Source organism: Mobula birostris, chromosome 6, assembly GCF_030028105.1.
Source record: "Mobula birostris isolate sMobBir1 chromosome 6, sMobBir1.hap1, whole genome shotgun sequence".
In the NCBI taxonomy this organism is placed as follows: Eukaryota; Metazoa; Chordata; class Chondrichthyes; order Myliobatiformes; family Myliobatidae; genus Mobula; species Mobula birostris.
In genome coordinates this window covers 533,562-559,953 of record NC_092375.1, presented here as the reverse complement: position 1 = coordinate 559,953, position 26,392 = coordinate 533,562, and the positions used below count along the sequence as shown (strand labels likewise).

The window sequence follows — 26,392 nt, the reverse complement described above, 5'->3', positions numbered from 1 at the left end:
CCTTGGTAGAAGAAACAAAAGGGTTAACTATTTTCTAAATAGAGAGAAAATACAAAAAAAACCTGAGGTGTAAAGGGACTTTGGAGTCCTTGTGCAGGATTCCTGAAGGTTAATTCGCAGGTTGAGTCAGTGGTGAGGAAGGCAAATGCAGTGTTAGCATTAATTTCAAGAGGACTAGAATTTAAAAGCAAGGGTGTAATGTTGAGACTTTATAACCATCAGTGAGGCTTCGCTTGGAGTATTGTGAGCAGTTTTGTGCTGAAACTAGAGAAGGTTCAAAGGAGGTTACAAAAATGATTCCGGGATTGAATGGCTTGTCATATGAAGAGAGTTTATGGTTCTGGGCATGTATTCAATAGAATTCAAAAAAATGAGGGGTGACCTCACTGAAACCTATCGAATGGTGAAAGACCTTGATAGAGTGGATGTGGAGAGAATGTTTCCTATGGTGGAAGAGTCTAAGACCAGAGGGCACAGCTTCAGAATGGAGGGGTGTCCTTTTAGAATGGTGATGAGGAGGAATTTCTTTAGCCAGAATGGTGAATCTGTGGAATTTGTTGCCACATGCAGCTATGGAGGCCAAGTATTAATGTATATTTAAGGCAGAGGTTGATCAATTCTTGATTGGTCAGGGCATGAAGGGATACGGGGAGAAGGCAGGAGATTGGGGCTGAGAAGAAAATTGGATCACCCATGATAAAATGGCAGACTCAATGGGCTAAATGGCCTAATTGTGTTCCTATATCTTATGGCCTTATGGTCTCTGAACTTCTCCTTGTGGTAGCTCATGGTCGAATTTCTCTCCTGGAGTTCTCTCAGGGACAGTAGAATGCTGCCTCACTCAATTGAAGTACAGACTGTAAGTCACAGGCTCAAACTATTCCAAAAATAAAATTAAGATAAAAAGAGTAAGTAGAAGATGTAGAAAAGCTGAAATGATTGACTATCAACATCAACGTCAGCAAGACGAAGGAATTGGTTGTTGACTTCAGAAGGAGTAGCGGACCGCATGATCCCATTTACATCGGTGGTGCACAAGTGGAACAGGTCAAAAGCTTTAAGTTCCTCGGGGTCAATATCACAAATGACCTGACTTGGTCCAACCAAGCAGAGTCCACTGCCAAGGAGGCCCACCAGCGCCTTTATTTCCTTGAAAGCAAAAGAAATTTGGCCTGTCCCCTAAAACCCTCACTAATTTTTATAGATGCACCGTAGAAAGCATTCTTCTAGGGTGCATCACAACCTGGTATGGAAGTTGTCCTGTCCAAGACCGGAAGAAGCTGCAGAAGATCGTGAATACAGCCCAGCACATCACACAAACCAATCATCTGTCCTTGGACTCACTTTACACCGCACGCTGTCGGAGCAGTGCTGCCAGGATAATCAAGGACACAACCCACCCAGCCAACACACTTTTCGTCCCTCTTCCCTCCAGGAGAAGGCTCAGGAGCTTGAAGGCTCGTACAGCCAGATTTGGGAACAGCTTTCCAACTGTGATAAGACCGCTGAACCAATCCTGACCCGGATCTGGGCCGTACCCTCCAAATATCCAAACCTGCCTCTCAGTTTTTTGCACTACCTTACATTCCCTTTTCTATTTATGATTTATAATTTAAATATTTAATATTTACTATTGATTTGTACTCCAGGGAGCGCGAAGCGCTGAATCAAATATCACTGTGATGATTGTACCCTCTAGTATCAACTGTTTGACGACAATAAAGTAAAATAAAGTATCTCGAAGACGTCGCTCAAGGAATCATTGTTCACTGGCGCAATCTTGACCGGAAGAGGTTCAACTATCCTAATTGGCATCTCTACTGTCCTATCTGAGCAGCTATGAAGGAGTGAAGCAAAAAAAACTTTTCTTTGCTTTCTCTGACAGAGAGAGAGAGAGATGCATGAAAGTTTCAAAGTGCATTCATTATCAAAGAATGTATAAATTATACAGCCGTGAGACTTAGATCATAGAATAGTACAGCACAGTACAGGCCCTTCAGCCCACAATGTTGTACCGACCCTTAAACCCTGCCTCCCATTTAACCCCCCCACCTTAAATTCCTCCATATACCTGTCTAACAGTCTCTTAAATTTCACTAGTGTATCTGCCTCCACCACTGACTCAGGCAGTGCATTCCACGCACCAACCACTCTCTGAGTAAAAAACCTTCCTCTAATATCCCCCATGAACTTCCCACCCCTTACCTTAAAGCCATGTCCTCTTCTATTGAACAGTGGTGCCCTGGGGAAGAGGTGCTGGTTATCCACTCTATCTATTCCTCTTAATATCTTGTACACCTTTATCATGTCTCCTCTCACATCCTTCCCTCCAAAGAGTAAAGCCCTAGCTCCCTTAATCTCTGATCATAATGTACACTCTCTAAACCAGGCAGCATCCTGGTAAATCTCCTCTGTACCCTTTCCAATGCTTCCACATCCTTCTTATAGTGAGGCAACCAGAACTGGACACAGTACTCCAAGTGTGGCCTAACCAGAGTTTTATACAGCTGCATCATTACATCGCGACTCTTAAACTCTATCCCTCGACTTATGACAACTAACACCCCATAAGCTTTCTTAACTACCCTATCTACCTGTGAGGCAACTTTCAGGGATCTGTGGACATGTACCCCCAGATCCCTCTGCTCCTCCACACTACCAAGTATCCTGCCATTTACTTTGTACTCTGCCTTGGAGTTTGTCCTTCCAAAGTGTACCACCTCACACTTCTCTGGGTTGAACTCCATCTGCCACTTCTCAGCCCACTTCTGCATCCTATCAATGTCTCCCTGCAATCCTCAACAATCCCCTACACTATCCACACCACCACCAACCTTTGTGCCGTCTGCAAACTTGCCAACCCACCCTTCTACCCCCACATCCAGGTCATTAATAAAAATCACGAAAAGTAGAGGTCCCAGAACAGATCCTTGTGGGACACCACTAGTCACAACCCTCCAATCAGAATGTACTCCCTCCACTATGACCCTCTGCCTTCTGCAGGCAAGCCAATTCTGAATCCACCTGGCCAGACTTCCTTGGATCCCATGCCTTCTGACTTTCTGAATAAGCCAACCGTGTGGAACCTTGTCAAATGCCTTACTAAAATTCATGTAGATCTCATCCACTACACTACCCTCATCTATCTGCCTGGTCATCTCCTCAAAGAACTCTATCAGGCTTGTTAGACACGATCTGCCCTTCACAAAGCCATGCTGTCTGTCCCTGATCAGACCATGATTCTCTAAATGCCCAGAGATCCTATCTACAAGAATCTTTTCCAACAGCTTTCCCACCACAGACGTAAGGCTCACTGGTCTATAATTACCCGGACTATCCCTACTACCTTTTTTGAACAAGGGGACAACATTCGCCTCCTTCCAATCCTCCAGTACCATTCCCGTGGCCAACGAGGACATAAAGATCCTAGCCAGAAGCTCAGCAATCTCTTCCCTTGCCTCATGGAGCAGCCTGGGGAATATTCCTTCAGGCCCCGGGGACTTATCCGTCCTAATGCATTTTAACAACTCTAACACCTCCTCTCCTTTAATATCAACATGCTCCAGAACATCAACCTCACTCATATTGTCCTCACCATCAAGTTCCCTCTCATTGGTGAATACCAAAGAGAAGTATTCATTGAGGACCTCGCTCACTTCCACAGCCTCCGGGCACATCTTCCTACCTTTATCTTGTTTGCTGAGCAGTTGCAAAGGAAGGAACCCAAAAGACCAACACCCCCATGTTCACAGAGAAAGAGGGAAAAAACAGAAAACAAATCATATAAATTCCCTGGAGTAGGCCCAAAGCCTTGGTATTCAGTTCATCATATTGGTGGGGCAAATCATTGTAAAGTTCATAGACATAAAGCACCGCAGCCGGGGCAGTCTCACAGCCTCAGCACCGTGGAGAGAGAAGTCCACAGTCCATCTGGACTGGCGTTTAAATTGTCCAAACTTCACACTAGGACCTGCACTCTGCTGCTAGCGAATCGCTCCAGGCCTAGATTTTGCTGCCCAAGGAGTGTTCTCAATGTCTTCTCTGCCCACTCTTTACAAGGATGTTGTCTGGATTGGGGAACATGCCTTATGAGAATAGGTTTAGTGAACTCAGCCTTTTCTCCTTGGAGCGACGGAGGATGAGAGGTGACCTGATAGAGGTGTACAAGATAATGAGAGGCATTGATCGTGTGGATAGTCAGAGGCTTTTTCCCAGGGCTGAAGTGGCTAACACGAGGGGGCACAGTTTTAAGGTGCTTGGAAATAGGTACTGAGGGGATGTCCAGGTTAAGTTTTTCCACATAGAGACTAGTGGGTGCATGGAATGCACTGCTGGCGGCGGTGGTGGGAGCGGATACAATAGGGTCTTTTAAGAGCCTCTGAGATAGGTACATGGAGCTTAGAAAAAGAGAGGACTATGTGCTAGGGAAATTCCAGGCAGTTTCTAGAGTGGGTTACATGGTCGGCACAACATTGTGAACCAAAGGGCCTGTAATGTGCCGTAGATTTCTATGTTCTATGTTCTCTCCAAATCGGCTCAGCGCCAGAGCAATCCAGCCTCATCACACTCTGGACACCCTGCCTTTCCAGTCTGTATGGGCTGGCATTTAGATTGTCCAAAGGTGGATAGGATCCGGGCCTTGAACACACCGCCATCGGACCTGGATTTTGCTGCTAAAGAATCTGTTCTCAGCCTCTCCAATTCGGCTCGGCATTTAGAGCAGTCCGTCCTCGTACCTGGGTAAGATGGCTGGGCATCAGAACTGCTCTGTCCTTTCTTCTCCCCTCCAAATCGTTCACTCCGACCAGCATGACTCCAACTCCAGGTGCCTCGATCTTGCAGCGCACCAGTGGGGCACATCCTGCCTATTTGCTTTGGCTTCACTTGCTTCGTTGTTGCTTGCGGTTATAGTTTACCATCATTTACTTCAAAAAGGTGTTATTAATAATGGTTTTACTTGAATTCCTTTGCTTTCAAATTACCAGTGAGCTGTAACATTGCTGTCTTAAACCGGCAAAGTTTGTCAGCATTCTGTAGGCGAGTTCATTTAACGGATGATAAGTTTGTCTCTGTATCACTACTTCATAAACCATTTGTTTTCCTTTCTGTATTGCCTATTTTATATAACCAATTAACATGATTTCTTTTCGTTTAAGGTGTGTGTAGTGCCTCCCTTTGTTTGCAAATACCCTGAGCTGAATCAGGAGAGACCAGAGACGGCATTATAAAATATTTTTGTTATAAGGAGTTAGCACACAGATTGGTTTAATGAGCAGCTTTATTTAGTTTAGCTCGGACCGCTGTTCTTGCTGCCTGTAGTAAGTTTGACGAGTCACTGGCGAGGACTCAACCTTCCTGAGGAGGGCTGAGGCAGCCTGTACTTCACCATCTCCATTTCCAGGTCTATAAAGGTCAGTGGGGTGTAATCGTGGTGCTGAGTGTTCTTGTAAGTAGAAGGATCCGACACTTCCTCAATAGGCTCCACGACTGCTTCTGCAGAAAACACAATTAACATTATTATAATTTATACTGGGTACCCGGCCTCCTGAAATGTCCCAACCTGCAGAACAGCCCGTGAAACCCCCCAGCCTCCTGGATGATGCCTCAGGAAGTGATGTCCATCATTAAGAGCCTCACCATCTGGGTCCTGCCCTATTTCCTTGCTGCCATCAAGCAGAAGCTGCAGAGGCCTGAAAACCCTCACATCAAAGTTCCACAATAACTTCTTCCCACTGCCAATAGGTTCTTGAACCTACGCAAAAAACCTTGAATAGTTCCCTCCTACTGCACTAACATCATTCTCTTTATTTTTCTTTATTCTGCTGTGCAAGACTGTATATTTTATGTTAAGTTTAAGTTGATGTAATTTATCCTTGTCACGTTTGTAATATACTCTGTGACCTCTGCAAAAGCCAATTTTCACAGGATTTATACTCTGGGTATGTGTGCCCATGAAAAGTAAAAATAAAGTTTAATGTCACATGAACAAGTGCATGGATGCACAGGTGCAATGAAAAACATGTACCAGCACCTCAGGTGCCTAAATATTTAATGTCATTTTCTTAAGTTTCTGAATTTGCACTCATATGGTTTTTGGCCTGAGCCTAACTACATATACATAGAGGGGTGGAACAAAAAGAGATATGGGCCAAACACAGGAAATTGGGAACTGCTGGCTGGGCACTGGTTGGGTTGAAGGGCTGGTACACACCATAAAACATAGAAGCAGAAATAGGCCATTTGGCCCATCAAGTCTGCACCACCATGCCATCATAACTGATTTATTGTCCCTCTCAAACCTTTATTTTGTCTGCTCCCTGTAACCTTTAATGCCCAGATTAATCAAGAACCTATCAAACTCCACCTTAACTATACTCAGTGACCTGGCCTGCAGTCACCTCGGCAAAGAATACCACAAATTCACCAACCTCTAGCCAAATAAATATTTCTTCATCTTCATTTTCCCCCATTTACAAAACAGTTTATGCCTTTATTCCTTCTGCCAAAGAATATGACTATATACTTCACGACACAATCTGCCTCTTTATCTATTTCCTTATCTGTCTGTCCATCTGCAGACTCCCTGCTTCCTCAAAACTACCTGCCCCTCTTACTTACCTTCACATTGCCTGCAAACTCTGATTACAAACAGCTTTCCATAGCGGGAGTATTGCTATATTACCATTATCCTAATTGGTATTAACTTATCTTTATAATGCTCACATTACAACACTTCTCCCCCTTTAAATTCGAACATTCCTTAAAAGTTAAAGAACTGAGAAACAAAAAACAGTGGTGTCATTAGCTTGCATACCCCTGAAACTTATACCAGTGTCTCAGTAACAGTTTACCAATACAAAACACTTGAAAAACGTGGCAGATTCAACATTCAGTCTAACAAAGGAAACTGTCCACTCGAATATTCAGTCTGTCAGGAGGTTTGTGAGAGCACTGTGCTGCAATGGTTTGTTGACTTGCTGCCTGAGATAAAGAAACGAGGAGCACGAGGAACTGTCAGATGATGCGTGGCTATTGGATTTAGGGTTTCTGACAGACCTAATGGCTAAATTAAACGCACTTAACAACGAGCTCATGGGAAAAGACCGACACCTGCCCCACATGATAAGCGCAATCAATGCGTTTAAGGCCAAGCTTGGTGTTTGGATTTCAAATTTAAAGAACGGGAGGCTGACACACTTTCCCAACTTGGAGAAATTGTTATAGGCCATCAAGAAAAAAAATGCTTTTCGTCCTGAGCAGTATTGTGCTTATCTAGACAAACTGGCAATAGAGTTCGATCGGCGTTTTGGGGAGTTAAATGTTGTGAAAGATATTGCTGCATTTATTTCAAACCCATTTCTGCCGATCGATATAGAACAGATAGCAGCCAAATTCCGGCAAGTATTTGGTGTGCCAAGTAATACTGAAATGGAAATAATTGATTTGCAAAATGACATCCGAGCTTAAAGCAAGATCAAGGGATGGTGAGTTTTGGGGGCTTGTCAGGGAGTCTTTCCTCATCTCACATGGGTACTAAAAGTCAGTGCCTACTTCGGGTCACTTATCTGTGCAAAATTGCATTTTCACAGCTGAAAATTATTAAATCTAAGTACAGGAGCTGTCTTACTGACAGACAGACTGTCTCAGACTGGCTGTCTGTAGTTATCAGCCAAATTTCAGGGAACTAGCAGAAAGTATTCAGCACCGGTCATCACACTGAGTGCAACAATCAATTTTTAATCATTTATTTTTCATGTTGAAATAAAATTAAATAATGAAACTTAGAATTAAAGGTGTTGTAATGCGAGCATTATAAAGATAAGTTAATACCAATTAGGATAATGGTAATATAGCAATACTCCCGCTACAGAAAGCTGTTTGTAAACGAAGGTTGTTTCTGGGGTTGTGGGGTTTTACTTCTGGTCTTTTCTGCGCATGTGTGTATAAAGCCCCTCCGCCGCATTGGTTTTGCCATCCCAAATAAAGTTGTTCCTTTGGACATGAAGTTGTCAAGTGGTCCTTTTTCAAAGTAGAAGTTACTATATATGACTCACATATGTGCTCTAGGGGTAAAATTTGCTTTTGCATCAAAAGGTTTATCAGGCATAATGTACTTGCGTATTTATTTATGCAAACATGAGGAAATCTGCAGATGCTGGAATTTCAGGCAACACACATAAAAGTTGCTGGTGAACGCAGCAGGCCAGGCAGCATCTATAGGAAGAGGTACAGTCAACGTTTCAGGCTGAGACCCTTCGTCAGGACTAACTGAAAGAAGAGCTAAAAAGAGATTTGAAAGTGGGAAGGGGAGGGGGAGATCCAAAATGATAGAAGAAGACAGGAGGGGGAGGGATGGAGCCAAAAGCTGGACAGTTGATTGGCAAAAGACATATGAGAGGATCATGGGACGGGAGGCCCAGGGAGAAAGAAAGCGGGAGGGGTGAAGCCCAGAGAATGGGCAAGGAGTATAGTGAGAGGGATAGAGGGAGAAAAAGGAGAGAGAGAAAAAGTATATTTATAATAGATAGATAGATAACTAACTAACGGATGGGGTCCGAGGGGGAGGAGGGGCATTAATGGAAGTTAGAGAAGTCAATGTTCATGTCATCAGGTTGGAGGCTACCCAGACGGTGTTGTTCCTCCAATCTGAGTGTGCCTTCATCTTGACAGTAGAGGAGGCCGTGGATAGACATGTCAGAATGGGAATGGGATGTGGAATTAAAATGTGTGGCCACTGGGAGATCCTGCTTTCTTTGGCGGACAGAGCGTAGGTGTTCAGCAAAATGATCTCCCAGTCTGCGCCAGGTCTCGCCAATATATAGGAGGCTACATCGGGAACACCGGACGCAGTATATCACCCCAGCCGGCTCACAGGTGAAGTGTTGCCTCACCTGGAAGGACTGTCTGGGGCCCTGAATGGTAGTGAGGGAGGAGGTGTAAGGCATGTGTAGCACTTGTTCTGCTTACAAGGATAAGTGCCAGGAGGGAGATCGGTGGGGAGGGATGTGGGGGGGGGACGAATGGACAAGGGAGTCGCATAGGGAACGATCCCTGCGGAAAGTGGGGGGGGGGGGGGAGGGAAAGATGTGCTTAGTGGTGGGATCCCGTTGGAGGTGGCGGAAGTTATGGAGAATTATATGTTGGACCCGGAGGCTGGTGGGGTGGTAGGTGAGGACCAGGGGAACCCTAATCCTAGTGGGGTGGTGGGAGGATGGGGTGACAGCAGATGTGCATGAAATGGGAGAGATGTGTTTGACAGCAGAGTTGATGGTGGAGGAAGGGAAGCCCCTTTCTTTAAAAAAGGAGGACACCTCCTTCGTCCTGGAATGAAAAGCCTCATCCTGAGAGCAGATGCAGCAGAGATGGAGGAATTGCGAGAAGGGGATGGCATTTTTGCAAGAGACAGAGTGAGAAGAGGAATAGTCCAGGTAGCTGTGAGAGTCTGTAGGCTTATAGTAGACATCAGTAGATAAGCTGTCTCCAGAGACAGAGACAGAAAGATCTAGAAAGGGGAGGGAGGTGTCGGAAATGGACCACGTAAACTTGAGGGCAGGGTGAAAGTTGGAGGCGAAGTTAATGAAGTCAACGAGCTCAGCATGCGTGCAGGAAGCAGCGCCAATGCAGTCATCGATGTAGCGAAGTCGACTGTCCAGCTCTTGGCCTCATCCCTCCCCCTCCTGTCTTCTCCTATCATTTTGGATCTCCCTCTCCCCCTCCCACTTTCAAATCTCTTACTAGCTCTTCTTTCAGTTAGTCCTGACTAAGGTTCTCGGCCCGAAACGTCGACTGTACCTCTTCCTAGAGATGCTGCCTGGCCTGCTGCGTTCACCAGCAACTTTTATGTGTGTTGGTTGTGTATTTCTTTTTTTTTTCCAGGATCTACTGGGAAAGTTTCAAAGCTCAACTGGTCGATCGCGATTGACCGGTTAGCGACCACTACTTTATGGAATTTGTTTTTATTAGTCGAGGTGCTAAGTTCAAAGTCAGGAGGATATGTTGCAACCTTATAAAACTGTGGTTGGGCCACATCTGGATTATTGCATACAGTTCTGGTCAGCCCACTATAGGAAGGATGTTGAGGCTTTGAAGAGGTTGACCAGGTTGACCAGAATGCTGCCTGGTTTAGAGGGCTGCGCTATCATGAGAGGCTGGATAAACTTGGGTTGTTTCCTCTGGAGCAATGGAGGCTGAGTTGAGATCTGATGGAGGCTTACAAGATTAGGAGAGGCATAGATAGAGTACACAAGGAGTATCTATTTCCCAGGATAGAAATGTCTAATACCAGAGGGCATGTATTGAAGGTGAGGGAGGTAGGTCCAAAAGGGATTTGAGGGGTAAGCTTTTTACTCAGAGTTGTGGATGCCTGGGATGCACTGTCTGGTATGGAAGTAGAGGCAAATACATCAGAGGTTTTTATAAGCCATTTAAATGGGCACATGGATGTGAAGAAGATGAAGGGATGTGGACATTGTGTAGGAAGGAGGGATACTACGCCCACTTTGAAAGGGAGAATATAACTGCAGCTGTGAAGATACCTATTGCACCTGGTGACCCTGTGATCTCTGTCTTGGAGGCCGATGTTAGGATGTCTTTAAAGAGGATGAACCCTTGCAAAGCGGAAGGCCCTGACGGAGTACCTGGTAAGGCTCTGAAAACTTGTGCCAACCAACCGGTGGGAGTATTCAAGGACATTTTCAACCTCTTACTGCTAGGGGCAGAAGTTCCTACTTGCTTCAAAAAGGCAACAATTATACCAAGTGCTTAAAAAGAATAATGTGAGCTGCCTTAATAACTATCACTCGTAGCACTCACATCACTCAGTGATGAAATGCTTTGAAAAGTTGGTCATGACTAGACCGAACTCCTGCCTCCGCAAGGACCTGGACCCATTGCAATTTGCCTATAATCACAACAGCAGATGCAAACTCCATGGCTCTTCACATGGCCTTAGACCACCTGGACAATACAAGCACCTGTGTCAGGATGCTGTTCATCGACTATAGCTCAGAATTTAACATCATCATTCCCGCAATCCTGATTGAGAAGTTACAGAACCTGGGTCTCTGTACCTCACTCTGCAATTGGATCCTTGACTTCCTAACCGGAAGACCACAGTCTGTGCAGATTGGTGAGAACATATCCTCCTCACTGACGATCAACACTGGTGCACCTCAAGGGTGTGTGCTTAGCCGACTGCTCTACTCTCTATACCCATGACTGTGTGGCAAGGCATAGCTCAAGTACCATCTATAAATTTGCTGACGGTACAACCATTGTTGATAGAATCTCAAATGGAGATGAGAGGATGTACAAGAGCGAGATATACCTACTAGTGGAGTTGTGTCGCAGCAAAAACCCTGCACTCAACATCAGTAACACAGAAGAGCTGACTGTGGACTTCAGGAAGAGTAAGACGAAGGAACACATACAAATCCTCATGGTGGGATCAGAAGTGGAGAGAGTGAGCAGTTTCAAGTTCCTGGGAGTCAGGATCTCTGAGGACCTAACCTGGTCCCAACATATCCATGCGGCTATAAAGAAGGCAAGACAGTGACTATACTTCATTAGGAGTTTGAAGAGATTTGGCATGTCAACACATACACTCAAAAACTTCTATAGGCGTACCATGCAGAGCATTCTGAAAGGCTACTTCACTCTCTTATATGGGGGGGGGGGGAGCTACAGCGCAGGATTGAAAGAAGCGGCAGAGAAGCGGTAAATTTAGTCAGCTCTATCTTGGGTACCAGCTTTCAAAGTACCTAGGACATCTTCAAGGAGCAGTGTCTCAGAAAGGCAGCGTCCAGTATTCTATGTTTTACTCTTTATATATCGGAAAAAATCTTGGTATCCCCTTTTATATTATTGTCTTGCTACCTTCATATTTCATCTTTGTTTTTTCAGTTGCATTCTGTTTGTTTTTAAAAGCTTTCCAGTCCTCTACCTTCCCACTAATTTTTGCTATATTATACACCCACTCTTTGGCTTCTATGCTGTCTTGGACATCTCCTTTCAGCCGTGGTTGCCTCATTCTCCCTTTAGAATACTTCTTCGTCATTGGGATGTATCTATCCTGCACCATCCAAATTGCCTCCAGAAACTCCAGCCACTGCTGTTCTGCTATCATCCCTACTCGTGTTTCCTTCCAATCAACTTTAGCCAGCTTCTCTCTCATGCCTCTGTAATTCCCTTTGTTCTACTGTAACACTGATAAACCTGATTTTAGCTTCTCCCTCTCAAACTGCAGGTTGAATTCTATCATATTATGATCACTGTTACTTAAGGGTTTCTTCACCTAGTAAAATCTGGTTCATTACAGAAAACAATCAGAATTGTAGTTTCCCTAGTAGGCTCAAAAAAAGTTGATTAAGATGGTGCCATGTACCAAATCTACAGTATACTACTAATTTCTACAATTATCTTAGCATTTTCTTTTCAAGTAGCTGATAGTCACATCAGATACGATAGACTGACCCTTCTGAGCATCAGAAAGATGGCATTTACCCACTATGTACTGCCTTTCCTACACTGGGAACCCCTGCTTGAGCGATGCATGGGAGACTCATCTCTTACACCGCCACTACCTCGGAAAAAGCGCTGGAGGCAAGGGAGAAGGGCCAACTCTCCCTAACATACTCCTGACTAACATTCAGTCCCTGGATAACAAGCTTTGTGAACTGAGAGCCAGAATCTCCTGTCAGCGGGAAACAAAGGAATGTAATATTTTGTGCTTCATGGAGACCTGGCTGATGGAGGAGATACCGGACCACACTATCGAACCCTTTGGGTTCTCCCTGTTCTGGGCAGACAGTTGTAATAACCTCTCTGGGAAGAGTAAATGAGGTGGGGTATGCTTTATGGTCAACAATCCTCTTGTTCCCCAGACCTGGAGTTCCTGGTGCTGCTGTGCAGACCCTCCTGGCTGCCTAGGGAGTTCATGGATGTTACCATCACAGCGGTGTACATTCCACTGCAGGCTGATACTGACCTGGCTCTCAAGGAACTGTACAAGACTATCAACACGCTGGAGACTGCACACCCAAAGGCTGCCTCCATCATCACCGGTGACGTTAATCGAGCGTCACTGACGAAAGTCTCTCCGAAGTTTCGTCAGCACATCTAAATGAGCACTCCTGGAGATAAGACAGTTGATGACTGCTACACTCCCTTCCCCAATGCTTACAAAGCTCTCCTTCGCCCAGTTTTTGGAAAATCAGACCACTCTTCGATCCTGCTTTTGCCAACGTACAGGCAGAAGCTGAAATAAGAGGCGGCCATAGTTAAAACCGTCCACTGTTGGTCCGACCAATTGGTCTCCATGCTGCAGGACTGCTTCGATGACGTTGACTGGAATGTTTTCCATGATGAGGATGTCTCCAAGTTCACTGATGGAGTCATGTGCTTCATCCGAAGTGCATTGACGATATTGTCCCCCTGAAGTCAGTCAGGGTCTTCCCGAACCAGAAACCCTGGATCAATAGTTCCGTGTGAGCAGCACTTACCGCGTGACACAGAGCATACGGTGTCGGCAATCAGCAGGAGCAGAAGAAAAGCAGCTACCATCTGCACAAAGCTATCAAGGCTGTGAGACAACAATACAGGGAGAAGATTGAGCCAAGATTCACAATGAATAGCACACGTGACTTGCGGCGAGGGCTGCATACCATCACAGACTTCAAAGCCGAACATTGTGGTGCCACCAACATTGCAGCCTCTCTCCCAGATGAGCTCAATCGCTTTCACGCTCGGTTCGATGTCGCCAACTCTGAGTCTTCGAGGAAAGCCACCGCTACAACCTGCAACCTGGTCATCACTGAGGCTGAGGTACTCAGATGTTTCCAACGAGTGGACAGTCGCAAGGCTGCGGGACCGGATGGCATCCCAGGGCGAGTACTCAGGATGTGCGCAGCACAACTGGCAGGAGTGTTTACAGACATTTTGAATCTCTCCCTCTCCCAGTGTAGGGTGCCCTCCTGCTTCAAATTATCCACCATTGTCCTTGTACCAAACCAAGGTATAATGCCTGAATGACTGGCGTCCTGTGGCATTCACCTCAATAATAAGCAAATGCTTTGAGAGGCTGGTCAAGGCTCACATCTGCATCATGCTACACCCAAACTGGACCCCCTACAATTCATCTACCAACACAACCGATCAACAGACGACGCAATAGACACTGCTCTACAAACTGTCCTTACACATCTGGAGAAGAAGGATGCTTAAGTGAGAATGCTGTTCTTGGACGAAAGTTCAGCATTCAACACCATAATTCCATCCAGGCTCGACAGGAAGCTCAGACCTCAGCCTTGGCCCTGCCTTGTGCAGCTGGACTCTGGACTTCCTGTCAGATCGTCGGTAGGTGCTAAGAGTGAGCTCCCTCACCTCCACCCCTCTGACTCTTGTGACGGGGCCCTGAATTACCCCTATGAACTGTGCTCAATTACCCCTATGAACTGTGCCTTTGAAAAGAGAGAGAGAGTTATTTAACACTGACATGTTGTTTTGAGAGAGAGAGGAAGGCTAGCTGTTGGACTGTCACTTTAAGGCATGAGAAAGAACTGGCTAACTTTTGGATTTCTGCTGAGTTGGAGACAGCACCGAGAAGCTCATAAGTTGCTATGGTGACCGAGGGCATTATTTGATGGACACTCAATGTTAATGATTTTTCGGCAGTGTGTTGATACTTCTCAGGGACATTTGCCTGCTTGCATTTCTTACACAGAGAGAGGAAGGAGGAGTTATTTGAATGACAGCTGGTATCCAGTACGGTGAGATAAATAGGAGGTCAGATAATATAGACCTCAGACACATGTTTTGGACACCGAATGAGCTTTGTTGTGCCCGCAGAAAAAGTGGGTTTTTGGAGGATCGATCAGTGGCTCTTGCAGTGAAAAGGAAAGGGCAGTGACCAGTGGGGAGTTGTCCATGTGTCCACGCTTGCCTGGGTGATAGCTCCACCACAGAAAACCGGTCCCCTTTGTTGTGGTCACAGTCGGTGACTTTTAAAGGATTTCGAAGGACAACGAGAAGATCGACGGCGTCAGCTCACCTGAAGACTCAAATCTCTCCCTCCCTCTCTCTCTCTCTCCATCACTACTCAACTCAACACCACGAACTGAACTGAACTTTACTCATCATCGTAAGACTATCTTTTTACCCCTAGACTTAAAGAAGCATATATTTCCACACTTACTAATATATTTACTTATATATATAATCATTGCTAACCTATTTGATTTATCTACATTTCTATTACTGTATTGTGTAGTTACTAATAAATACCATTAGTTAATAGCAATGGACTCCAAAGTGTTTTCTATTTCTGCTGGTTCTTTATTCCCCTCATGGGGCACGTGACACTCTCAACACAGGATCTCCTTAAGGCTTCCTTTACTCTCTGTATACCCATGACTGTATCGCCACGCACAGCTCTAATCTGTTAATTCATTTTGCTAACAACGCTACATTGATTGGCCTTATCTCAAACAATAACGAGGTGGCCTACAGGTTGTTCTCTGGTAAAGATGTGATCGGTAGGTGGGAAGCCTTCAAAGGAGAAATTTTGAGAGTGCAGAGTTTGTATGTTCCTGTCAGGATTAAAGGCAAAGTAAATAGGAATAAGGAACCTTGGTTCTCAAGGGATATTGCAACTCTGATAAAAGAAGAAGAGGGAGTTGTATGACATGTATAGGAAACAGGGAGTAAATAAGGTGCTTGAGGAGTATAAGAAGTGCAAGAAAATACTTAAGAAAGAAATCAGGAGGTCTAAAAGAAGACATGAGGTTGCCTTGGCAGTCAAAGTGAAGGATAATCCAAAGAGCTTTTACAGGTATATTAAGAGCAAAAGGATTGTAAGGGATAAAATTGGTCCTCTTGAAGATCAGAGTGGTCGGCTATGTGCGGAACCAAAGGATATGGGGGAGATCTTAGATAGGTTTTTTGCGTCTGTATTTACTAAGGAAACTGGCCTGAAGTCTATGGAATTAAGGGAAACAAGTAGTGAGATCATGGAAACTATACAGATTGAAAAGGAGGTGGTGCTTGCTGTCTTGAGGAAAATTAAAGTGGATAAATCCCCGGGACCTGACAGGGTGTTCCCTCAGACCTTGAAGGAGACTAGTGTTGAAATTGCAGGGGCCCTGGCAGAAATATTTAAAATGTCGTGTCTACAGGTGAGGTGCCGGAGGATTGGAGAGTGGCTCTTGTTGTTCCATTGTTTAAAAAAGGATTGAAAAGTAATCCGGGAAATTATAGGCCGGTAAGTTTAACGTCGGTAGTAGGTAAGTTATTGGAGGGAGTACTAAGAGACAGAATCTACAAGCATTTGGATAGACAGGGACTTATTAGGGAGAGTCAACATGGCTTTGTGCGTGGTAGGTCACGTTTGACCAATCTATTGGAGTTTTTCGAGGAGGTTACCAGGAAAGTGGATGAAGGGAAGGCAGTGGATATTGTCTACATGGACTTCAGTAAGGCCTTTGACAAGGTCCCGCATGGGAGGTTAGTTAGGAAAATTCAGTCGCTAGGTATACATGGAGAGGTGGTAAATTGGATTAGACATTGGCTCAATGGAAGAAGCCAAAGAGTGGTAGTAGAGAATTGCTTCTCCGAGTGGAGGCCTGTGACTAGCGGTGTGCCACAGGGATCAGTGCTGGGTCCATTGTTATTTGTCATCTATATCAATGATCTGGATGATAATGTGGTAAATTGGATCAGCAAATTTGCTGATGATACAAAGATTGGAGGTGTAGTAGACAGTGAGGAAGGTTTTCAGAGCCTGCAGAGGGACTTGGACGAGCTGGAAAAATGGGCTGAAAAATGGCAGATGGAGTTTAATACAGACAAGTGTGAGGTATTGCACGTTGGAAGGACAAACCAAGGTAGAACATACAGGGTAAATGGTAAGGCACAGAGGAGTGCAGTGGAACAGAGGGATCTGGGAATACAGATACAAAATTCCCTAAAAGTGGCGTCCCAGGTGGATAGGGTCATAAAGAGAGCTTTTGGTACATTGGCCTTTACTAATCAAAGTTTTGAGTATAAGAGCTGGAATGTTATGATGAGGTTGTATCAGGCATTGGTGAGGCCGAATCTGGAGTACTGTGTTCAGTTTTGGTCACCAAGTTACAGGAAAGATATAAATAAGGTTGAAAGAGCGCAGAGAAGGTTTACAAGGATGTTGCCGGGACTTGAGAAACTCAGCTACAGAGAAAGGTTGAATAGGTTAGGACTTTACTCCTTGGAGCACAGAAGAATGAGGGGAGATTTGATAGAGGTATATAAAATTATGGTGGGTATAGATAGAGTGAATGCAAGCAGGCTTTTTCCACTGAGGCAAGGGGAGAAAAAAACCAGAGGACATGGGTTAAGGGTGAGGGGGGGAAAGTTTAAAGGGAACATTAGGGGGGGCTTCTTCACACAGAGTGGTGGGAGTATGGAATGAGCTGCCAGATGAGGTGGTAAATGCGGGTTCTTTTTTAACATTTAAGAATAAGTTGGACAGATACATGGATGGGAGGTGTATGGAGGGATATGGTCCGTGTGCAGGTCAGTGAGACTAGGCAGAAAATGGTTCGGCACAGCCAAGAAGGGCCAAAAGGCCTGTTTCTGTGCTGCAGTTTTTCTATGGTTTCTAAGAAGTCATCTCCCTGACACGGTGGTGTCAAGAAAACAAACTCTCCCTCAATGTCGCAAAAACAAAGGAGTTGGTTGTGGATTACAGGAGGAATGGAGACAGGCTAACCCTTATTGACATCAATGGATCTGGGGTTGAGAGGGTGAGCAGCTTTAAGTTCCTCGGCATCCACATAACCGAGAACCTCATGTGGTCTATACATACCAGCTGTGTGGTGAAAAAGGCACAACAGTGCCTCTTTCACCTCAGACAGTTGAGGAAGTTTGGTATGGGCCCCCAAATCTTAAGAACTTTCTACAGGGGCACAATTGAGAGCATCCTGACTGACTGCATCACTGCCTGGTATGGGAAAGTACCTCCCTTAATTGCAGGATTCTGCAGAGAGTGGTGCGGACAGCCCAGCGCATCTATAGTTGTGAACTTCCCATGATTCAGGACATTTACAAAGACAGGTGTAAAAAGGGCCTGAAGGATCATTGGGGACCCGAGTCACCCCAACCACGGTCTATTCCAGCTGCTATCATCCAGGAAATGGTACCGCAGCATAAAAGCCAGGACCACCAGGGACAGCTTCTTCCACTAGGCCATCAGACACTAGACACTAGAATACTACAGCACAGTACAGGTCCTTCGGCCCTCGTTGTACTGACCCATATATTCCTTAAAAAAAGTACTAAACCCACACTACGCAGTAACCCTCTATTTTTCTTTCATCCATGTGCCTGTCCAAGAGGCTCTTAAATACCCCTAATGTTTTAGCCTCCACCACCATCCCTGGCAAGTCATTCCAGGCACCCACAACCCTGTGTGTAAAAAAACCCCTGATGTCTCCCCTAAACTTCCCTCCTTTAACTTTGTACATGAGCCCTCTGGTGTTTGCAATTCGTGCCCTGGGAAACAGGTACTGGCTATCCACCCTATCTATGCCTCTCATAATCTTGTAGACCTCTATCAAGTTCCCTCTCATCCTCCTATGCTCCAAAGAGAGAAGTCCCAGCTCTGCTAACCTTGCCTCATAAGACTTGTTTTCCAATCCAGGCAACATACTGGTAAATCTCCTCTGCACCCTCTCCATAGCTTTCACATCCTACCTATAATGAAGTGACCAGAACTGAACACAATATTCTAAGTGTGGTCTCACCAGAGATTTGTAGAGTTGCAACATGACCTCTCTACTCTTGAACTCAACCCCCCTATTAATGAAGCCAAGCATCCCAGAGGCCTTCTTAACTATCCTATCAACCTGTGCAGTGACCTTGAGGGATGTATGGATTTGAACCCCAAGGTCCCTCTGTTCATCCACGCTATTAAATAACTGACCATTAACCCTGTACTCAGCCTTCTGATTTGTCCTTCCAAAATGCATCACCTCACACTTACCCGGATTGAACTCCATCTGCCACTTATCTGCCCAACTCTGCATCCTGTCTATATCCTCTTGTAATCTTCAACAACCTACAGCTCCATCCACAACTCCTCCAATCTTTGTGTCATCCGCAAACTTACTCACCCATCCTTCCGCATCTTCATCCAGGTCATTTATAATTATCACAAAGACCAGGGGTCCCAGGACAGATCCTTGCGGCACTCCACTAGTCACTGACCTCTAGGCAGAATACCTTCCTTCCACTACTACCCTCTGCTTTCTTCCTGTAAGCCAATTTTTTATCCAAACAGCCAATGTTCCACTGATCCCATGCCTCATGACTTTCTGGATGAGTCTCTCATGGGGGACCTTGTCAAATGCCTTGCTAAAATCCATGTAGACCACATCTACCGCCCTACCCTCATCCATTTCTTTTGTTACCTCCTCAAAAAACTCAATTAGGTTCGTGAGGCACGACCTTCCCTTCACAGAGCCATGTTGACTATCCTTGAGTAGACTGTACTTCTCCAAATGCTCGTAGATCCTATCCTTAAGAATCCTTTCCAATAGTTTGCAGACCACCGACGTAAGACTCACCGGTCTATAGTTCCCAGGATTCTCCCTATTACGTTCTTTAAACAAGGGGACTACATTTGCCATTCTCCAATCCTCTGGCACCCCCCCTGCAGCCAAAGAGGATTGAAAGATCATAGCTACTGCTCCAGCGATCTCTTCTCTCACTTCCCACAGCAACCTGGGGTATATCACGTCCAGCCCTGGGGACTTATCAATCTTGATGTTTTTAATAAGATCCAACACTTCTTCTTCCTTAATCTCCACCTTGTCCAGCACACAGGCCTGTTCTATTTCGACCTCACCCTGATCAAGATCCTTTTCACTTGTGAATACTTGTGAGGGGATCCAGGAGTGCCCCTATTAACTGTTTGAAGTGAGACAGAGAGAGTCATTTATCATTGATGGTTTGTTTGGAAAGGAGAGGGAGACAGAGTTATTTACCACCAATATGTTGCTTTTGAAAGGAGAGAGAGAGACGAAGATTAACGGTTGGACTGTCACTTTAAGGCATTGGAAGTAACTTTGGATTTTTACTGAGTTTGGAGTTGGAGACAGCACCGAGCAGCTTGAAAGTTGCTATGGTGACCGAAGGCAGTGTTATTTAATGGACACTCGATGTTATGATTTTCGGCAAGTTGTTGATATAACTTCCAAGGACTTGTTGCCTGCTTGTGCATTTCTTCACAGACAAAGGAAGGAGGGACTCTTTGAATGACAGGTGATGCTCAGCCTGGTGAAATAAATGGGAGGTCAGATGATACAGACCTCAGACACATGATCTGGACACTGAATGAGCATTGTTGTGTCCGCAGTGAAAGTGGGTTTTCGAGGATCGATCAGGCGGATCAATCCAAATTGCTATTCCAGCGGTGAAGAAGGGGTTGACTGGTGGGGAGTTGTCTATGCGTCCACCCTTGCCGGGGTGATAGCTCCACCACAGAAAAAGCTGTCCCCCTGGTTAAAGTCACAGTCGGTGACTTGTAAAGGATTTCGGAGGACGACGAGAAGATCAATGGCATCAGCTCACCTGAAGACTCAACTCTCTCTCTCTCTCCCCATCGCTATTCAACTAAATACCACGAACTGAACTGAACTGAACTTTACTCAACATTGTAAGACTGTATCTTTTTACCCCTAGACTTAAAGAAGCTTGGTTTTCATACATATATATTCCACACTTCCTTTTATATATAATCATTGCGAACCTGTTTGATTTATCTACATTTATATTACTATATTGTGTAGTTACTAACAAATATTAGTAGTTTATAGCAATACTGGACTCCAAAGTGGTTTCTATTTCTGCTGGTTTCTTTACCCACGTCACAGGGTACGTGACATATTGAAGCAAAGTATTCATTTAGGACCTCCCCAACCTCCTCCACCTCCAGGCACGTTGCCTTCTTTATCCTTTAGCGGCCCCACCTTCATTCTTATCATCCTTCTGTTCTTCACATACGCATAGAATGCCTTGGGGTTCTCCTTAATCCTACATGCCAAGGCCTTCTCATGTCCCCTTCGAGTTCTCCTAAATCCTTTCTTAAGCTCCTTCCTGGCTACCCTATATTTCTCATGAGCCCCTCCTGATTCCTGCTTCTTATATCTAATATATGCTTCCTTCTTCCTCTTGACGAGTTGCCTCACATGTTTCGTCAGCCACTGTTCCCTTTTCCTGCCAGTTTTTCCTTGTCTCAGCAGGATAAACCTATCCTGAAACCAGCCCAAGTGGTCCCTAAACTTCCTCCACATTACTTCTGTGCTTTCACCCTTGAACATCTGTTTCCAATTTACTCTCGCTAGTTCCTGCCTCATCCCTTCATAGTTAGCCCTTCCCCAGTTAAGCACTTTCCCATTTTGTCTGTTTTTATCCTTTTCCATAGCTATGCTGAAGCTAAGGGAGTTGTGGTCACTCTCACCAAAATGCTCCCCCACCAAGAGGTCTGCCACCTGACCAGGTTCATTACCCAGAACTAGATCAAGTATGGCCTCTCCTCTCGACGGCCAGTCCACATACTGTGTCAGGAATCCTTCCTGAACACACCTGACAAATTCAGCCCCATCTATCCCCCTTGCAGTTAGGAGATGCCAGTCAATATGAGGGAAGTTGAAATCACCCATAACTACAACCCTGTATTTCCTGCACCATTCTAAAATCTGCCTGCTTATCTGCTCCGCGGTGTCCCAAGGGCTATTTGGAGGCATGCAGATTACTCTCAGCACAATGATTGATCCCTTCCTATTTCTGACTTCCACCCACACTGACTCAGTGAGGAAGGTGCAAGACAGGTATATTCCAAAAAAGAAAAAATTTTCAAATGGAAAAAGGATGCAACCGTAGTTGACAAGAGAAGTCAAAGCCAAAGTTAAAGCAAAGGAGAGGGCATACAAGGAAGCAAAAATTAGTGGGAAGACAGAGGATTGGGAAGTTTTTAAAACCTTACAAAAGGAAACTAAGAAGGTCATTAAGAGGGAAAAGATTAACTATGAAAGGAAGCTAGCAAATAATTATCAAAGAGGCTACTAAAAGCTTTCTCAAGTATATAAAGAGTAAAAGACAGGTGAGAATAGATATAGGACCGATAGAGAATGATGCTGCAGAAATTGTAATGGGAGATAAGGAGATGGTAGAGGAACTGAACGAGTATTTTGCATCAGTCTTCACTGAGGAAGACATCAGCAGTATACAGGACACTCAAGGGTGGCAGGGAAGAGAAGTGTGCGCAGTCACAATTACGACAGAGAAAGTACTCAGAAAGCTGAATAGTCTAAAGGTAGATAAATCTCCCGGACCAGATGGAATGCACCCGCGTGTTCTGAAGGAAGTAGCTGTGGAGATTGCGGAGGCATTAGCGATGATCTTCAAAAGTCGATAGATTCTGGCATGGTTCCGGAGGACTGGAAGATTGCAAATGTCACTCTGCTATTTAAGAAGGAGGCAAGGAAGCAAAAAGGAAATTATAGACCTGTTAGCTTGACATCGGTGGTTGGGAAGTCATTGGAGTCAATTGTCAAGGATGAGGTTACGGAGTACTTGGAGGCATATGACAAGATAGGCAGAACTCAGCATAGATTCCTTAAAGGAAAATTCCTGCCTGACAAACCTATTGCAATTTTTTGAAGAAATTACCAGTAGGCTAGACAAGGGAGATGCAGTGGATGTTGTATATTTGGATTTTCAGAAGGCCTTTGACAAGGTGCCACACATGAGGCTACTTAACAAGGTAAGAGCCCATGGAATTACGGGAAAGTTACATACGTGGATAGGGCTCTGGCTGATTGGCAGGAAACAGAGAGTGGGAATAAAGGGATCCTATTCTGGTTGTCTGCCAGTTACCAGTGGTGTTCCACAGGGGTCTGTGTTGGGGCCGCTTCTTTTTACATTGTACATCAACGATTTGGATTATGGAATAGATGGCTTTGTGTCTAAGTTTGCTGACGACACGAAGATAGGTGGAGGGGCCGGTAGTGCTGATAAACGGAAAGTCTGCAGAGAGACTTGGATAGATTGGAAGAATGGGCAAAGAAGTGGCAAATGAAATACAATGTTGGAAAGTGTATGGTTATGCACTTTGGCAGAAGAAATAAATGGGCAGACTATTATTTAAATGGGGAGAGAATTCAAAGTTCTGAGATGCAACCGAACTTGGGAGTCCTCGTACAGGATACCCTTAAGGTTAACCTCCAGGTTGAGTTGGTAGTGAAGAAGGCGAATGCAATGTTGGCATTCATTTCTAGAGGAATAGAGTATAGGAGCAGGGATGTGATGTTGAGGCTCTATAAGGCGCTGGTGAGACCTCACTTGGAGTACTGTGGGCAGTTCTGGTCTCCTTATTTAAGAAAGGATGTGCTGACGTTGGAGAGGGTACAGAGAAGATTCACTAAAATGATTCTGGGAATGAGAGGGTTAACATATGAGGAACGTTTGTTGCTCTTGGACTGTATTCCTTGGAGTTTAGAAGAATGAGGGGAGACCTCATAGAAACATTTCGAATGTTGAAAGGCATGTCAGAGTGGATGTGGCAAAGTTGTTTCCCATGATGGGGAGTCTAGTACGAGAGGGCATGACATAAGGATTGAAGGGCGCCCATTCAGAACAGAAATGCGAAGGGATTTTTTTTAGTCAGAGGGTGGTGAATTTATGGAATTTGTTGCCACGGGCAGCAGTGGAGGCCAAGTCATTGGGTGTATTTAAGGCAGAGATTGATAGGTATCTGAGTAGCCAGGGCATCAAAGGTTATGGTGAGAAGGCAGGTGAGTGGGACTAAATGGGAAAATGGATCAGCTCATGATAAAATGGTGGAGCAGACTCGATGGGCCGAATGGCCGACTTCTGCTCCTTTGTCTTGTGGTCTTATGCCCTTTTTACATGCACAATCTTGTGGGCTGGAAGTCCTAACTCCTTGTTCTGGATGAGGAGATATCCTCTCCATCATCCTGCCATGACCCTCTCAGGATCTTAACACTCCCGCTTTTGACACACCAATGGATAACATGTCCAACCTTTCATATAGGATAATCATCCCATTCCAGACATCAGTCAGTAAACTTTCTGTAACACATTAAACCGGAAACAATACTATCTCTGTGGTATAACTCCCTACATTTGTATCCCCCCAGCAATAAATAATAACATTCTGTTTGCTTTCACAGTGTCTCAATCTCTCCAGGAGGCTAAAGCCATTCAGCATGTCTCTCTTCACTCTCACCAATTTTTTTTATCAATGTACCATAGATCTTACCTGGATGCATCATGGCTTGGTACAGCAACTTGCTTTGCATGTGACAGTAAGAATCTACAGAGAGTTGTTCTCACAGCTCAGCGCATCACAGGAACCGGCCTTCCCTCTCATGGACTCTGTCTATACTTCTTGCTGCCTCAGTCAAGCAGCAAGCATAATAAGACCATAAAATACAGGAGCAGAATCAGGCCATTCGGACCATTGACTCTGCTGCACCATTTCATCATAGCTGATCCATTTCCCTCTCAGCCCCAATCTCTTCCCTCCTCCCCGTACCCCTTCATGCCCTGAGTAATCAATGATCTATCAACCGCTGCCTTAAATATACCCTATGATGACCTCCACAGCCACCTGGGGCAACAAATTCCACAGATTCATCACTCTCTGGCTAAAGAAATTCCTCACCTCCATTCCAAATGGACATCCCTCTATTCTAAGGCTGTGTCCTCTAGTCTTGGACACCCCACCATAGGAAGTATCCTCTCCACATCCACGCTGTAGAGGCCTTTCAAAATTCCACAGGTTTCAATGAGATTCCCCTCCATTCTTCCGAATTCTAGTGAGTACAGGCCTTGAGACATCAAACACTCATCATATGATAAGTCTTTCAATCCTGGAATCATATTCATTGAACCTCCTTTGAACCCTCTCCAATGCCAGCACATCCTTTCTTAGAAAAGGGGCCCAAAACTGCTCACAATACTCCATGTGAGACCTCACCAATGCCTTATAGTGCCTCAACACTACATCCTTGTTTTTATATTCTAGTCCTCTTGAAATGAATACTAATACTGCATTTGCCTTCCTCACCACCGACTCAACCTACAAATTAACCTTTAGGGAATCCTGCACAAGGACTCTATGCACCTTTGCAACTCAGATTTTTTAATTATGCAGTCCATTTAGAAAATAGTGTACAATTTTATTTCTTCTACCAAAGTGCATGACTATACATTTCCTGACACTATATTTCATCTGCCACTTCTTTACCCATTCTCCTCTCTTCTCTCACCACTGAACAGGCAAATGATACCAATGCCTTAAAGCACATCTAACCAAGTTAAAGGACAGCTTCTGTTACAGGACTATTGAACAGTTCTCTAATATGATAAGGTGGACACTTGACCTCACAACCTACTTGGTTATGGCCTTGCATCATCGTTTATCTGCAGTGCACTTTCTCTGCATCTATTAGTCTTTATTCTGCATTCTGTTATTATTTCATCTTACTTAAGGATATGGCAAGAAAGTGTCGGGCGTTAAGTGGGATCTGGGATCAGCCATGTTGGAATGTCAGAGTAGACTCGATGGGCTGCCTGGCCTAATTCTGCTCCTATGTCTTATTTATTTAGTAATCCAGCGCAGAGTAGGCCCTTGTGACCCTTTGAGTCACGTTGCCCACCCCAGTCACCCCCAGCACCCCCAACTAACCTGTTTAACCTTAACCTAGGCACGCAACAATTTACAATAACCAATTAACCTACCCGGTATGTCTTTAAACTGTGGGAGGAAACCGAGGACCTGGAGAAAACCCACACATTGCACACACTCCTTCTAGAATGGCCCTGAAATGGAACTCCATATTCTGGAACGGCCTAAGCTGTATAGCTTTGCCACTGTGGTGCTGTTCTATCTCACTGCACTGTGTAATGATCTGATCTATATGAACAGTGGGCAAGACAAGCTCTTCACTCTACCTTGGTACAATTGGCAATAATAAACCCGTTCCAATATCTATTTCTCATTCAGTATGTAATCATCTAGATGAATGGCATACAAAGCAAAGTTTTTCAGAAAACTGGAGACAAGGATTCCAGCTCCGTCTGGGGCTTGGATCCTCTTATTTTTCACTATACATGTGACAATAGTAAACCAAATTACCACTGTTCTATATTCTAAATGCTTTGTGATCGTTCTCCAAATCTCAGTGGTGTCAGACAATCCATTGGGGATGAGCCCACTGGACTTGGACATATCATCCTTCCTCACTACGTGTTAGCTTGGCTTCTCCATCTTAGCCTGGCTGGGCTTGATGTCAATGGTTTGAGGTTCTCTCTAAGGCCTTTCACACCAAATGTG

At 44.8% G+C, this 26,392-nt stretch overlaps 1 protein-coding gene across 2 annotated transcripts in view; it reads right to left on the bottom strand.

The window, feature by feature from the left end:
* Positions 1–5,260: 5,260 nt before the first annotated feature.
* The window catches only part of ndufv3 (NADH:ubiquinone oxidoreductase subunit V3), a 41,469-nt gene continuing 20,337 nt past the window's right edge, over positions 5,261–26,392 (bottom strand). For both annotated transcript variants that reach the window (XM_072259790.1, XM_072259791.1), the window contains exon 4: positions 5,261–5,493. In XM_072259790.1, the coding sequence (XP_072115891.1) occupies positions 5,333–5,493 (161 nt within the window). In that variant the 3' untranslated portion in view covers positions 5,261–5,332. The remainder of the gene's footprint in view (positions 5,494–26,392) is intronic.